The following is a 15024-nucleotide window of genomic DNA, read 5'->3' on the forward strand; positions in this document are numbered from 1 at the left end:
CAATTCTTTCACTGTCCCAACCAGTTTCCACATCCTCTTTCTTCATGTCCACTCTCCATTCAGTTTGGGGGAGGAGAGTAATTATTCTTTTTTCTCCAATTATTTCATCTTTTTACATTCATTTAACTTCTTTTTCTTCCACGTCAATTTTTTCTTGCAAGTCGGTTTCCAAATACAATACTCCAGTTTTCATTTATTCATTCATTGATACATCTTGTCCTTTAATCTTTTACATTGCACATTTTTGGCTTCCCTATGCCATGATCTTTACCAAATCAACCCAAAATCATACATCTGGGCTGCCCACCATGAGTTTGGTCAGTCAAGGTTTTCAGATAACAGCCTCAGTCATGCCCATGCCTTATATAACATTCCTTGCTAGTGTTAATATTAAAAAGTAAAGTATGACATAATATGGCCAGCATGTCATAAAAGCAACAAAGCTAATGTTACCCAATATGCCCATTCCACTGTATTTAAGCCAGGAGCTCTACTGTAGAGAATATAGGTAGTTCTCAACTTATAACCATTCATTTAGTGACCATTTGAAGTTACAACAGCATTGAAAAAAGTGACTTATGACCATTTTTCACATGATCATTGCAGCATTCCCATGTCATGTGATCAAAATTCGGAAGCTTGGCATATATTTATGACGGTCGCAGTGTCCTGGGGTCATGTAATCACCTTTTGCGACTTCTGACAAGCAAAATCAAAGGGGAAGCCAGATTCCTTTAACTGCAGTGGCTCACTTAACAACTGTGGCAAGAAAGGTCATAAAATGGGGCAAAACTCACTTGTCTTGCTTAGCGATGGAAATTTTGGGCTCAATTGTGGTTTTAAGTCAAGGACTTCCTATACTTTAAAAGCCAAGGTGCTGTTGCCCACCCACTTTAGAGGTACAAGCAGGTACGTTTATATCAGTGGTTCTCAACCTTTTTAATGCCGCGACCCCCATCTGGTCGTAAGTCGAGGACTACTCAACCGGTCGTAAGTCGAGGACTACTCAACTGGTGCAGCACCATTTGCAGAATGGGACTTTTGACGGGCTCAGCAGGGCAGAGACAGCCTGGAAAATTCCTACTGGCTTTTGAAAGCCAATAGAATTAGACTCTATTCAAGAGTCTTTCAAAAGCCAATAAAATAAAAGGGAGTAGCACAGCTAAGGAAAAGAGGAAAAAAATGGCGGACTACGTTGTTTGGCGACCCCCGTGAAATGGTCATTCGACCCCAAATGGGGTCCCGACCCACAGGTTGAGAACCACTGGTTTATATGCTGTTTTTAAAAATATATAACATGGTAACCCGTAACCAATTCCATCTTTCAAATCAAACTTTTAATTGTCCACTTTCCGTTGAACAAATCATTATGCTTTCAAAAAATCTTCCTTAAAAAAAAAAAAGTACATATCCCACAAAATGTAAGAATAACAAGAAATATAAAGATGACAACAAAACCAATGAAATGTTAAAAAAACTCAAATGGCAGGACTCAACCTAATGGTCAAAGAAAACGCACCTGCCATTTTATATTACAATGGAAAAAGCTTGGGTTGACACTGAATGGTATTGTATTGTGTGCATAACACAAATAAACTTGACACCTTCCGTACTTCAGAAGCTTGCAGGTCCTTCCTAGTCCTGCTGAAATTCCAAAGCATTTTCTTCAAATCCTATAAATAGGGAATACATCAACATGAAGAAAAAAAAAATCCCACCAGCATTAACTGTGTTGCATCAGACAGAAGGAAATTAGAAAGGGCTGGTAATATACAAAGAAAACCACTTTGTTTAGGCCACTTTGTAGGGCAAACAAGCTACAGAAATAATTTTTATGGTTGAGTATCAGTCCTCGACCAAAACTGAATTTTCCTGCTACTCAACAGTACTCTTCACTGTTGAGCAAGGAAGAGGATCAGTAATGGAAGGATTTTATTACTGGGTTTGAACGGGAAAGGGATAATCTAAGATTTCTTCTTCAATTTAGTGCTTGCCAAGTCCATCGCCAGCAGTCCTAGGAGATGGAGATTGGGGTGAATATATTTAACCATTATGGAGGCTGCACTTAAAAGGAGCAAAGGAACAAGCACAAACATTAGCAAGTGGAAGCATCATCCAAGGAAAACACCGTGGGTGACCATATTTACAATGCTAACTTTGCTGGTACTTCCCAGAGAAAAAGATAATGTGACCTTCCACCCTTCTGCAGCTCTTCCTCAAGGAATGTCAAGTCACACAGAGAGAATAAAAAATAATAATAATAAATTTCCATCACTGCTTCTGCTGGAGGGCTTCCTTGCGAGCAGCATCTTGTAAGAGCTGAGTGTCCACCTCGTCGGCCGGAAGTTGGACATAGCGGACAACAGAGCCACGAATGAAGCAATTCTTGACCGACAACTGGAGAGAAACAGAGAAGAGCCTTGGAGGGCTGTGTAAGGATCAGGGGGTCTTAAACTCAAGCTATTCAGGCAGCCAGGTATGATTCAGCTAAAATAAGAATTATTTTAGCCCTGTGTGGTATTTTGGAACGGTGTTGGCTTCCTATGCTTAATTGTTTACCTAATCTTGTCAGCCACTGTTAAGCAAATCGTTAAAATAGAGGTAATCCTCGACTTAACACTTCATTTAGTGGCGGTTCAAAGTCACAACGGCACTGAAAAAAAGTGACTTATGACCCTTTTTACACACTTACAACCATGGCAGCATTCCCCAGGGTCACGTGATCAAAATTCGGATGCTTGGCAAGTGGTTCATACTTATGACGGCTGCAGTTTCCTTGGGGGTCATGTGATCCCCTTTTGCGACCTGAGAAGCAAAATCCATGGGGAAACCAGATTCACTTAACAACCGTGTTGGTAATTTAACAACTGCAATGATCCACTTAACAACCGTGGCAAAGAGTCATAAAATGGGGCAAACTAACTTAACAAATGTTTTACTTAGCAACATAAATTTTGGGCTCAGTTGTGGTCGTAAACTCGAGGACTACCTATACCACACCATTTTTTTTTTTAAAAAAAAATAAGAATCACATCTCCAGGGCACGGGGGTCAGGTTAGATATTGGGGTGATGTTATTGCTCTGCTGGATACAGGTAGTCCTCAACTTACGGCCACAACTGAGACCCAAATTTCTGTTGCTAAGCAGGACATTTGTTACGTGAGGTTTTTTCCCCATTTTACAACCTTTCTCACCCCAGTTAAGTGAATCACTGCCGTTGTTAAGTTAGTAACAGGGTTGTTAAGTGAATCTGGTTTCCCCATTGACTTTGCTTGTCAGAAAGTCGCAAAAGGTGATCACGTGACCCCGGGATACTGCAACTGTCATGAAATATGAGCCAAGCATCACAATTTTGATCACGTGACCATGGGGATGCTGCAACAGTCATGTGAAAAAACAATCATAAATCACTTTTTTCAGTGGTGTTGCAACTTCGGTCACTAAAGGAATGGTTGTAAGTCAAGGACTGGCCTGTAATTATTGAGCTTGTTCTTGCTGGGCATTATTTTTTTATGTTACATTGAATGTTTTTGCATTGTTCATAATATGCTGCTAGTCACAGCAAGGATCACATTTGTAAGATGGGTGTCTTGTAAATTGGCTAAATAAAAAAAAAAATCAATAGATAAAAGCTGGGCCAGCTAATAAGATGGGATTATTCAATTTCAGTCAGGTATCTCAACTTTGCTCCCTTCCCAATAGTCATGCAATGGTCATGGATGGGGTTTTTATGCTGCCCTTTTAATTCTACACTCAAAATTGCTGATTATAAAGTTAAAAAAAACAGGATAGCTAAAATAGATCATGAAAAACTACAGTTAAAAATATATTCAAAAGTAATATATGATACAATGCAGGGATCTTCAAACTTGGCTCTTTTGTGGCTTGTGGACTTCAACTCCCAGAATTCCTCAGCCAGGCACGCCAAGCTTGAAGACCCCTGGTATAATGCCTTCTCGGTGAAAATGAAAAACCAATAAACATCTTAGCATTTGTCTATACTTTTGAAACTCTGCCGTTTATCCATATTTTTCAAATCCTGCCACGGCCATTACATGAGCACTTACCATATGAGGGTATTTTTCTGGGTCTGTCACACTAATGTCTGTGAGCTTAATATTCAGGTACTGAGGAATCAGGGAAGAAAGAAAAGACAGTTCAGTAAACAAGCAAGATATTTTGTATATCCTGAGATTTATGTCCCAAGTCATTCGAGGCTGCTTATCCAAAATCATGACTAATTTCTTTTCACCTCAGTGAAAGACAATCTCGGAGATTTTCCACAGCCAAATTGTTTGTGGCATTGTCCACAAAGTTATTACTTTTGAGAGGTGCAAAAGTAGAGGTCATTGCCATTGATTTCTTTTTAATGTGAGTGGAGATAAAATAAATTTGTTTGCTGCCCTGAACTACTGTAAAGACAGAATACAAAATGAAATATATTGAAGGATGACTGTTTGTACAGCGGAGGTGTAGAAATATTTCAGATATAGGAACACCAAAGTAGTTCTTCAAACAACACAGACCTACTTAGGTAGAATGCAAAAAAAAAAAATTCTTTAGAAGGGTTGCAAAAAAAGGTTAGAAATAATTCATACCTGATCTACAGAGTGTAAGGTCCCACATATGCTACAAAAAAACAAAGGAAACACAATTCAGAGTTAAGGTGATAAAGGTTCTTTAAAAGCACAACAGAATCTCGTGAATTAAATAAAGAGGGAATGAAAACTAAAATGAGTGGGTTTATTAAGGAGAAAGCAGCTAGAAACTGAAAGGCTAGGGTCACAAAGAAACCAGCATTCATTTGCAACCAAACAGTTGTGAATAAAAACATACCTCAAGTCATTCTTTAATTCTACCACTACGTCCTTCCCTACTAGGGATTTGAAAAAGGAATAGAAGAGCTGAGGATAAAGAAAAAAAAAATGATGAACATAAAGCAAGCTTTAAGAATAATTTCACAATCCAGTGCACAACTACAGTATATCTACAGAATACCTATTTTTTATTACACACAAAAATAATGTAGTCTCACACTACTCTAAAGCCCAATAAATACTACAACAGTGTTGAGGAGAAACTACATGTGTTCAAACATGTGCAAATCCTTATTAAAATAAATTACACATTCATAGTTAGCAAACATTCAGCTTGTTATGCATTTCAGCAGCTATGCTCAACTTCAGCAACTTTAAGATGTGTGGATTTCAACTCCCAGAATTCCCATGCTGGTTGGGCAATTCTTGGGACTTGAAGTCCACACATCTTAAAGTTGAAAAAGAATGCCTTATATGGCATACCATGTCTATGGAGATTCTCAATCATCCAGGCCATGGTTGTCCCAAAGATACTTTTTCCAAAAATCAACTGGATTTGGGTTGGGAAAAAAATGGCATATCAGTTTCAGTAGCAGAAAGACTCCACTTCTCTCTGCACCCAGTAAGCAGTTCCCAAGTGACTATATTCCTGGTTTGCATCAATGAGCAACGGGATTAGATTATTTTGAACTTTTTAATGTATGCCCTACATACGTACACCCACACGTTACATATGCATGTAGTATATCCTTCATCTTAAAAAGCAAGTCCTTTCTAAAAGTAGACATTCAATAAACACGTTTTTACGGCCTCAGGAAAAAAATTGAGCACCTGCAGATACTTTGTATACGTCCTCATTCAGGATTTGGCGCTACGACCCTCTGTTGTTATGATCCCAGCTAACAATGCCTAACACAAGTTTACCGGGCTGCAAAATCGGATTCACACGCGATTTCTAAATGCAAAGACTGAATCACCCAGGCATCTCCAAAATAAATGATTAAAATCCCCCGTCCCTCCCCACCCCGACAGAGCAAAGCTATTAGCCCACACAAAACCACGCTGCGCTCACCATATTTGTCGCTGCGCGCAGCAGAAGCAAAAACCCCGCGTGGATCAACTCGCAGAACTAGGGTCTGGGAAGAAAAAAATAAAAAGAACTTCCCGGGCTGCGCATGCGTGGTGAGAACGTATGTCTTACGAAACGTACAAGGGCGATAGAAATAGTGACTTCAGGAGCAACCGGAAGCGAACCGGAAACAGGAAGCTGTTCTTAAAGGAGCCGGCACCCTCTGTGTGTGTGTGTGAGTGTGAGTGTGTGAGAGAGTTAATTAAGCAGATTCATCTGAGAATTTTTCTAAATGGGGGAAATGGATGGAGGATGGACATAAGGACAGAGGGTTGTGCTATGTTTCTGAGTTGAAGACAAAAAGGTGTTTTCGAGTGGTACACACATGGCATTCCTGCAGCAACTCCTTAAACCGATGCTTTTTAACCTTGGCAGTTTTAAGATACGTGGAAGTCAACTCCCAGAATTCCCCAGCCAATTCTAGAAGTTGGTCCACACAACTTAAAGGTGCTAAAGTTGAGAAACATTGTTTTAAACCCACAAGAGTTTGGAAAGTGTGAAGTACAAGACTGGTGTTTTTATTTGCAGCATTGCTGATTCTCTCTAATTTATTACAGCAGAGGGGCTGAGAGAGCATCCCCTGATGCTTTCCCAGAATAAAAACAATGCTTAACTCATCTTCCTGTTACCACTCCTACCTTGGCAAGGTTCTCAGGCAGTGAAACCTGGAGAAAACTGGCATTTTACACAGCTCTGCACCCAGAGGAACCACTGGGTCACATTTTTATATCGAACACAGCAATGATGACACATGCCACTGCTTTAACTTTCTTCTTCAACTTAGCAAATAAAGACTTCATTAAGTGAAAAAAGCAAGGAATTAGGGGAAGTTGACATATTTTGAAGAAAGCAGAGAAAATATTTTGTATGGAAAGCCAAAAAATAATAATAGAGAAATGAAATGGCCCTCCAGGCTTGTTGAACTACATTTTAGAATTTTGTTGATCCCACCCTTATTATTTTTATAAATAACTCAAGGCAGGAAACATACCTAATACTCCTTTTTCCTATTTTCCTCACAACAACAACCCGGGGAGGTGGGTTGGACTGAAAGAGGGACTGGCTCAAAGTCACCCAGCCGGCTTTCATGCCAAGATGGGATTAGAACTCTTGGTCTCCTGGTTTTTAGCCTGGTGCCTTAAGCTCTACACCAAATTCTCTAATATGGCAAAAATAGAGGTTATCATAGGGGTAGGCAACCTTGGCTCTTTTATGACTCGTGGACTTCAACTCCCAGAATTCCTGAGCCAGCCATGCTGGCTCAGGAATTCTGGGAGTTGAAGTCCACGAGTCATAAAAGAGCCATGGTTGCCTGCCTCTGATTTATCAGGAATGCATGTATACATGTATCAGAATTGAAGACATGTCAACTCAACCCCAGAGCCAAATGTTTCCCGCAAAAGCAGAAGAAATTTCAGGATCTCTGAAATTGGCATTGAGGACATGTGAAGTTGGATAAGGTTAAAAGAGCCAGCAAGTCTGTTTCCTTTTATTATTTTGTGTCGACTGGATAAGGATGTTTCAAAACTCCATCTAACAGTATTTAGAGAAAATGATTTTGGGTGACTCAAACCAATGAGTCATCTTGTTGGTAGAGAAAAGATCCTCAACGCCTTTCACCATCCATCAGGCATTTTTACATAAGGTGGCAGATGATTTCAAGAAGCGGGTACGTTGCACAGATACGGCTCTTGCATCAAAATGTGCCCAAAGAGGAGAGCCTTAATCACAGTAGGAATCCAAGTTTAGGAAAAGCACCTGAACCAAAGTTACTCTGGTTCTATGAACCAGCAAAGGATTACTTTGAAGAGAATCCTTTCTTCTTACCGTCAGACATAACAGAATAACAGAATTGGAAGAGACCTTGGAGATCTTCTAGTCCAACCCACTGCTCAGGCAGGAACCCTATACTATTTCAGACAAGTGGTTGTCCAATCTCTTCTTAAAAACCTCCACTGTTGGAGCAACCCCAACTTCTGGAGACAAGTCGTTCCACTGACTAATTATTCTAACTGTCAGGAAATTTCTCCTTATTTCTAGTTTGGTTTATTTATTTATTTATTTTCAAATATTTATATGCCGCCCAATCCCAAAGGACTCAGGGCGGCGTACAAAGTTAAAACAATCATAAAACAATAAAACAATAAAATAATACAGTCATACCGCGAGTCCGATCATATCCCGGCCCCCCGGGGACATCAGCCCCAGGCCTGCTGGAACAGGAGAGTTTTAACGGCTTTCTTAAAGGCCGGCAGGGTGGGAGTAGTTCGAACCTCAGGGGGAAGTTGATTCCACCAGGTCGGAGCCACCACAGAAAAGGCCCTTCCCCGAGGGCCCGCCAGCCGACATTGTCTGGCCGACGGGACCTGAAGGAGGCCCAATCTATGGGACCTCACCGGTCTCTGGGAGCTGTGCGGCAGAATGTGGTCCTGTAAGTAACCTGGCCCTATGCCATGAAGGGCTTTGAAGGTGATAACCAACACCTTGAATTGCGTCCGGAGACCCACAGGAAGCCAGTGCAGCTCACGGAGGATAGGGGACACGTGGGCGTACCTTGGCGCGCCCACAATCGCTCTCACGGCTGCGTTCTAAACCAACTGCAGCCTCCGAACGCCCTTCAAGGGTAGCCCCATGTAGAGCGCGTTACAGTAATCCAGTCTTGAGGTGACAAGGGCATGAGTGACTGTGAGTAAAGCCTCCCGGTCCAAATAAGGCCGCAACTGGTGCACTAGGCGAACCTGTGCAAAGATCCCCCTGGCCACAGCCGATAGATGTTGTTCCAAATTTAGCTGTGAGTCCAGGAGGACACCCAAGTTGCGTACCTGCACTGAGGGAGGTAAATTTGCCCCCCCCAGGACTAAAGATGGACCATCCAGTTGGCCTTTGGGAGGCAAGACCCAGAGCCACTCGGTCTTGTCAGGGTTGAGTCTAAGCCTGTTCACCCCCATCCAGACCCTCACATCTTCCAGGCACCGGCACATCACGTCGACTGCTTCACTGAAAGGACACGGGTGGAGATATATAATTGGGTATCATCCACGTACTGATGATACCTCACCCCGTGTCGCCAAATGATCTCACCCAGCGGTTTCATGTAGATGTTAAAAAGGAGGGGGGACAGGACTGAGCCCTGAGGCACCCCATAATCGAGGCGCCTAGGGGTCGATCTCTGTCCGCCCGCCAACACCAACTGCGACCTGTCAGAGAGGTAGGAGGAGAACCACCGCAATATGGTGCAGCCCACCCCCACCTCTCTGAGACGACGCAGAAGGATACCATGTCGATGGTATCGAAAGCCGCTGAGAGGTCAAGAAGCACCAGGATAGAGGAATAACCCCTATCCCGGACTCGCCAGAGGTCATCGGTCAGTGCGACCAAAGCAGTCTCAGTGCTGTAGCCGGGCCTGAAACCAGATTGAAAAGGGTCCAGATAATTGGTTTCATCCCAGGATCGCAAGAGTTGAGACGCCACCACCTTCTCTACAACCTTCCCCACAAAGGGGAGGTTGGAGACGGGACGAAAGTTCTTCAAAACAGCTGGGTCCAGGGAAGGCTTCTTGAGGAGGGGCCTCACCACCGCTTCCTTTAAAGGTTGCGGGAAAGACCCCTCCATCAAGGAAGCATTGATTATCGCCTGGAGCCAGCCTCGTGTCACCTCCCTACTGGCAGAAACCAGCCAGGAGGGGCACGGGTCCAATAAACAGGTGGCGGCATTCATTGCCCTCATGGCCTTGTCCACTTCATCAGGGGTCACAGGCTCAAACTCGCTCCAGATAACATGACTAAGACCAGCCCCTGGCAACTCGGCTGGCACTGCCCAGTCGGAGTCCAGGTCTCTCTGAATCTGAGCGATTTTGTCCGAAGAAACTGAACAAACTCCTCAGCTCTCCCCTGCAAGGGTTCCTCCGCCTCCTCCACTTTAAGAAGGGAGCGGGTCACCCTAAACAAGGTGGCCGGGCGAGATTCTGCGGATGCAATAAGTGCGGAAAAGTGAACACGCTTTGCCGCCCTTATCGCCACTAAATAAGTCCTAAGATAGGCTCTTAATAGTGATCGGTCAGATTCAGAGTTACTGGCCCTCCAACATCGCTCTAGACGTCTCTTGTGGCGCTTCATCTCCCGGAGCTCCTCAGTAAACCAAGGCGCCCTCCGGGGACCACCACCACAGAGAGGTCGCAAAGGCGCAATTCGATCCAGGGCCCCGGATGCCGCCTCATTCCAGGCCGCAACCAGGGACCCGGATGAGTTGTGGACAAGGGAGTCAGGTATTTCCCCAAGCTCCTCCTGGAACCGATCTGGGTCCATTAGGCGCTTAGGGCGGAACCACCTAGTCGGCTCCCTCTCCCTGTGATGGGGGAGTGATGCTCTGAAGTCTAGGCTCAATAGGAAATGATCTGTCCATGACAAGGGCGAGATCTCTATTCCCCTTAATTCCAGATCATGTCTCCATTGCCCCGAGAGAAACACAAGGTCGAATGTGTGACCACCCCTATGAGTTGGATCCTGAATTACCTGGGTCAGGTCCATGGTTGCCATGGAAGCCATGAACTCCTGCGCCGCCTCTGAGCGATCGCCGAGTGATGGTAGGTTAAAGTCCCCCAGTACTATAAGTCTGGGGAACTCCAGTGCCAACCCGGCTACTGACTCCAGCAACGCAGGCAGGGCTGTTGCAACGCAGCTGGGAGGTAGGTACGTCAGCAGCAAGCCCAACTGAACCCGTGAACCCAACTTCAATAGGAGGGACTCACACCCAACAACCTTCGGGGCAGGAATCCCACAAGGGCTCAAGGACTTCCGAGCGATGACTGCCACTCCCCCACCCCTGCCCTGATGTCGAGGCTGATGAAGCACCACAAACCCGTCCGGGCACATCTCCGAGAGGGAAACACCCCCCTCAGGGCCCAGCCAGGTTTCGGTTATACATGCCACGTCCGCCCCGCTGTCCAATATTAAATCACGGACAAGGGGGGCTTTGCTGACAACGGACCTGGCATTAAGCAACAGCAGCCTACAATTAGGGCCCTGTATTCCCCTGTCACCAGTACTACAGGATGAGCCTTTTGAGGGGCCGGAACAAGGAATCGCTCTAACATAGTCCTGGTTCTCTCCTTGATTAGTTTCCATCCGTTGCTTCTTGTCCTACCTTCAGGTGCTTTGGAGAATAGCTTGACTCCCTCTGCCTTGTGGCAGCCTCTCAAATATTGGAACACTGCTATCATGTTACCCCAGTACTTCTTTTCACTAGACTAGACATATCCAATTTCTACAACCATTCTTCGTATATTTTAGCCTCCAGCCCCCTAATAAGGTGACCAACTGTCCTCCTTTAGGGAGGACAGTCCTCCTTTTGTAAGTTCTGTCCTCCCTCGAAAAGTGTCCTCCTACATGTCCTCCTTTCCTATATTTGAAGACTAATCTGCAGGGCTTTTTTTTCTCATAGAACGCTCAGAACGGCATTCCAGCACCTTTTTTTGATGGTTTTTTTTTCAACTTTTGCATGAGCTGTGCTACTTCCTCTATTGGCTTTCAAAAGCCAATAGGAATTGCTGCTGAGCACACCAAAACACCCGGCCAGCAAATTTTGCACATGTAAGTTGTCTGCAGCGAAGGCGAATTGGCAGGAACTTAGCACCCCTCCCTGCTACCCAACTACACCATCTTAGTTAGTTCTGAAGATACCTGGAGGAGACTGGAGCGGTAAGTTTCTCTTGATCTTCAGCTCTGCTAGGGCAATAATGGCTGCGGGTGCAAGAAGCAGGGGCGGCGGGGGTGCCGCGGGCAGGGGTGTGAGGGGCTGCAGTGGCCGGCTGCCCCCCATGCTGTGGGAGCCGCAGGGCCCTCTCTACAGGGGGTTGCGCAGGGTGGGCGGTGGTGCTGGTGGGGTGGCTGCAGGCGGAGTGTGTCAACGGCAGGCTGCCCCCCAGGGCCAGAGCGGCACAGCTGGTGCTTTGGGAGCTGCAGGGCCCACTCTACACAGCAGGGCAGCTGTGCTGGTGGGGGCGCGGTGGGCAGTTGACCTTCCATGGGCCGAGCCAGCTTTTACAATATTTTTTTCTTCAATTTATTTGTGTCCTCCTTTTCATTGTAAAAAAGTTGGTCACCTTACCTCTAATCATCTTTGTTGCTCTTCTCTGCTCTGTTTCTAGAGTCTCAACATTTTTTTTATATTGTGGTGACCAAAACTGGATGCGATATTCCAAGTGTGGTCTTACCAGGGCATTATAAATAAATGGAGATTTGAAGCTACAGTGTTGAGAGATGTGACCACAAAATGCATTGCCTATTTATAAAATAGCCACCATAGAAGCCACAATGAGATATCAACAGAGGAATGTTATCCTAGCACTCCCTTCAACTCTCGCAGATGTTCTCTATCATCACAGCTGTCAGTCCTTTCGGGTAGGCCAAATCAGGAAACAAATATCACAAGAAATCCTTGATCTCTATCTTATTGATATAGGGCAGGGGCCTTCAAACTTGGCCCTTTTATGGCTTGTAGACTTCAACTCCCAGAATTCCTCAGACTGCCAATATAGGGTATAATAAAAGAATTTTGAAAGCCTGACAAATTTCTCCTTCCCTGCCTGTTATACTCAAGAGAATTAAGGAGGAACAGCCTTGAGTTTCTTTTTAACACCTTCCTGTTTTCTTGAGCTAAGCTTGTGTTTTCCCAGTAGTTACCAACTATTTTCTTGGATGCCATTTCTGTACTCCACAACGCAAGCATAGTTTCTTCCTTTTGGGCAGAGGAAGATAGGCCAGGTAGTCCTCGATTTACAACCACAATTGAGCCCAGCATTTCTGTTCCTAAGCAAGGCAGTTGTTAAATGAGTTTTGCCCCATTTTACGACCTTTTTTGCCACAGTTGCTAAGTAAATCACTGTAATTGTTAAATTAGTGACGCAGTTGTTAAGTGAATCTGGCAACCCTGTTGACTTTCCTTGTCAGGAGGTCGCAAAAGGTGATCACGTGTCTCCAGGACACTGCAACTGTCATAAATATGAGTCAGTTTCTAAAATTTGAATTTTGATTACATGACCTGGGGGATGCTGCCATGGTCGTAAGTGGGAAAAACAGTCTTAAGTCACTTTTTTCAGTGCTGTTGTAACTTTTGAATGGTCACTAAATGGTTATAAGTCGAAGATGCATTCCTTTACCACTGACTATTTTTATTTCTTTTTTTTATTTATTTATTAAAAAGTTTTATAAATTTTACAGAAAATAAAAGACAATACAGAAACAAAAAAACAACATATACAAATAAAAAACAAACATTACCCAACAAAAACCCCCCTTCCCCCACCCCTACCCAAACCCCCCTTCCCCCCCCCAGGGCCTCCCAGAGCAGAATATAGGCTTAATTAAAAAAAATTAAAAAAAATTTATATTTAAAAAAAAAGAATATAAAATGAAAAATATATGTATATATAATTAAAAATTATGAGAAAACTATATAATATTTTTATATCAAGTTTAAATTGTATGAATTTTATCCATTTATCCCAAACAGCAAGAAATTTCTCTTGCGTTTGTCCCTTTAATAAAGCCGAAATCTTTGCCATTTCCGCCAAATGAGACACTTTAAGAAACCATTCCTGCAATGTAGGCAAAGATTCCTTCTTCCAATATTGTCCTACTAACAGCCGCGCAGCTGTAATCAAATTTAACATCAATATAACCTCCTTTGTATCACAATCAATAACTATACCTAACAAAAATAATTGTGGAGTAAATTTTACCCTCCTTTTAAAAATTCTCTGGATATTCCACCATATCTTAATCCAAAATGCTTTTATCTCTCTACACGACCACCAAATATGATAATAAGTAGCATCCATACAACCACATCTCAAACATTTAGGTTGTAAGTCGGGGTACATAAAAGACATTTTTTGTGGATCAAGGTGCCATCTATAAAACATTTTATAAAAAGTCTCCCTTAAATTCTGTGCTTGTGTAAATTTGACATTTCTCACCCAAATAGTTTCCCAGGTATCCAATGGAACTGGCTCGCCAAAATTCTGCGCCCATCTAATCATACAATCTTTAATTAGTTCCGTTTCTGAATCCAATTCAACTAAAACCCCATAAATTCTCTTAATGTGGGTTTGTCTTGGATCCTTCACTTGCTTGATAAGATTTTCATCTTATCTGAGAAAACCCACCTTACAATCCATCTTCCATCTATCTAATAATTGCCTATATTGGAACCAAGAATAAATAATATTTTCTTGTGCTAACTCTTCCCGTAATTTTAACTGCCAGTTTTGACCATCCCATTTAAGTAACTGTCTGTAAGACACCGTATCCATTTTAACCCCTCTTTTTATTCCTTCTATTGCATGCCAAGGTATAGCCCATAATGGTACTTTAAAATCACTTTTATAATATTTTCTCAAAACCCTAAGTAAAGAAGTTCTTAAGATATGAGATTTAAAAGCCCAATCCATTTTTTTATTAAATATTAAATAGGCATGCCACCCAAAAAGTAGATTCCATCCCTCTAGGTGAAGTATATCAGAATTTGTCAAATTTACCCAGTCACTAACTAATGTTAAAACCACCGCATCATAATATAATTTCAAATTCGGCACCTTGAGTCCTCCCCTCTCACGGAAATCTTGCATAATTTTAAACTTAACCCTTGGCTTTTTCCCTGCCCCAATAAATTTATTAAGGCCTTTCTGCCACTCAGTTAAATTGATCTCATTCTTCAAAATCGGTATCATTTGGAACAAAAAGAGAAACTTGGGTAGAATATTCATTTTTATCACTGCAATTCTTCCCATAAGGGATCATTGCAACTTTTCCCAATTCTTCAAATCTCTCTGTACCCTAACCCACAACCTTTCATAATTATTTTTAAATAATTTTGCATTAGAAACAGATAACATCACCCCCAAATATTTTACCTTATTAACAATTTCAAAACCCGTCAAATTAACCAAAGTCTGCTTCTCCCGACTAGTCATATTTTTAGGTAGAATTTTAGTCTTATTAACATTAATCTTAAAACCCGAAACCAAACCATAATTATGAATCAACTGTAATAATTTTACTACAGAATAAGTAGGTTGCG

General features: G+C 42.8%; 1 protein-coding gene across 1 annotated transcript; it reads right to left on the reverse strand.

The window, feature by feature from the left end:
• Positions 1–1315: 1315 nt before the first annotated feature.
• LSM2 (LSM2 homolog, U6 small nuclear RNA and mRNA degradation associated) lies at positions 1316–6041 on the reverse strand. Its single transcript, XM_039357145.1, has 5 exons — positions 5890–6041; positions 4837–4904; positions 4599–4629; positions 4068–4127; positions 1316–2397 (listed from the first exon to the last, which is right to left on the reverse strand). Exons 1-5 carry the CDS (start codon positions 5890–5892, stop codon positions 2272–2274), a joined length of 288 nt encoding a protein of 95 aa, XP_039213079.1. The 5' UTR covers positions 5893–6041; the 3' UTR covers positions 1316–2271.
• Positions 6042–15024: the final 8983 nt, after the last annotated feature.

Source organism: Crotalus tigris, unplaced genomic scaffold (genome assembly GCF_016545835.1).
Source record: "Crotalus tigris isolate CLP2741 ecotype Arizona unplaced genomic scaffold, ASM1654583v1 scf7180000018867.1602434, whole genome shotgun sequence".
NCBI lineage: Eukaryota > Metazoa > Chordata > Lepidosauria > Squamata > Viperidae > Crotalus > Crotalus tigris.

Coding starts and splice junctions, on each gene's coding strand:
- LSM2 (XM_039357145.1), bottom strand. Junction 4,128..4,598: donor CCTTACACTCTGTAGATCAG/GTATGAATTATT, acceptor CTGATTCCTCAG/TACCTGAATATTAAGCTCAC. Junction 2,398..4,067: donor CAGAAAAATACCCTCATATG/GTAAGTGCTCAT, acceptor GTTTCTCTCCAG/TTGTCGGTCAAGAATTGCTT.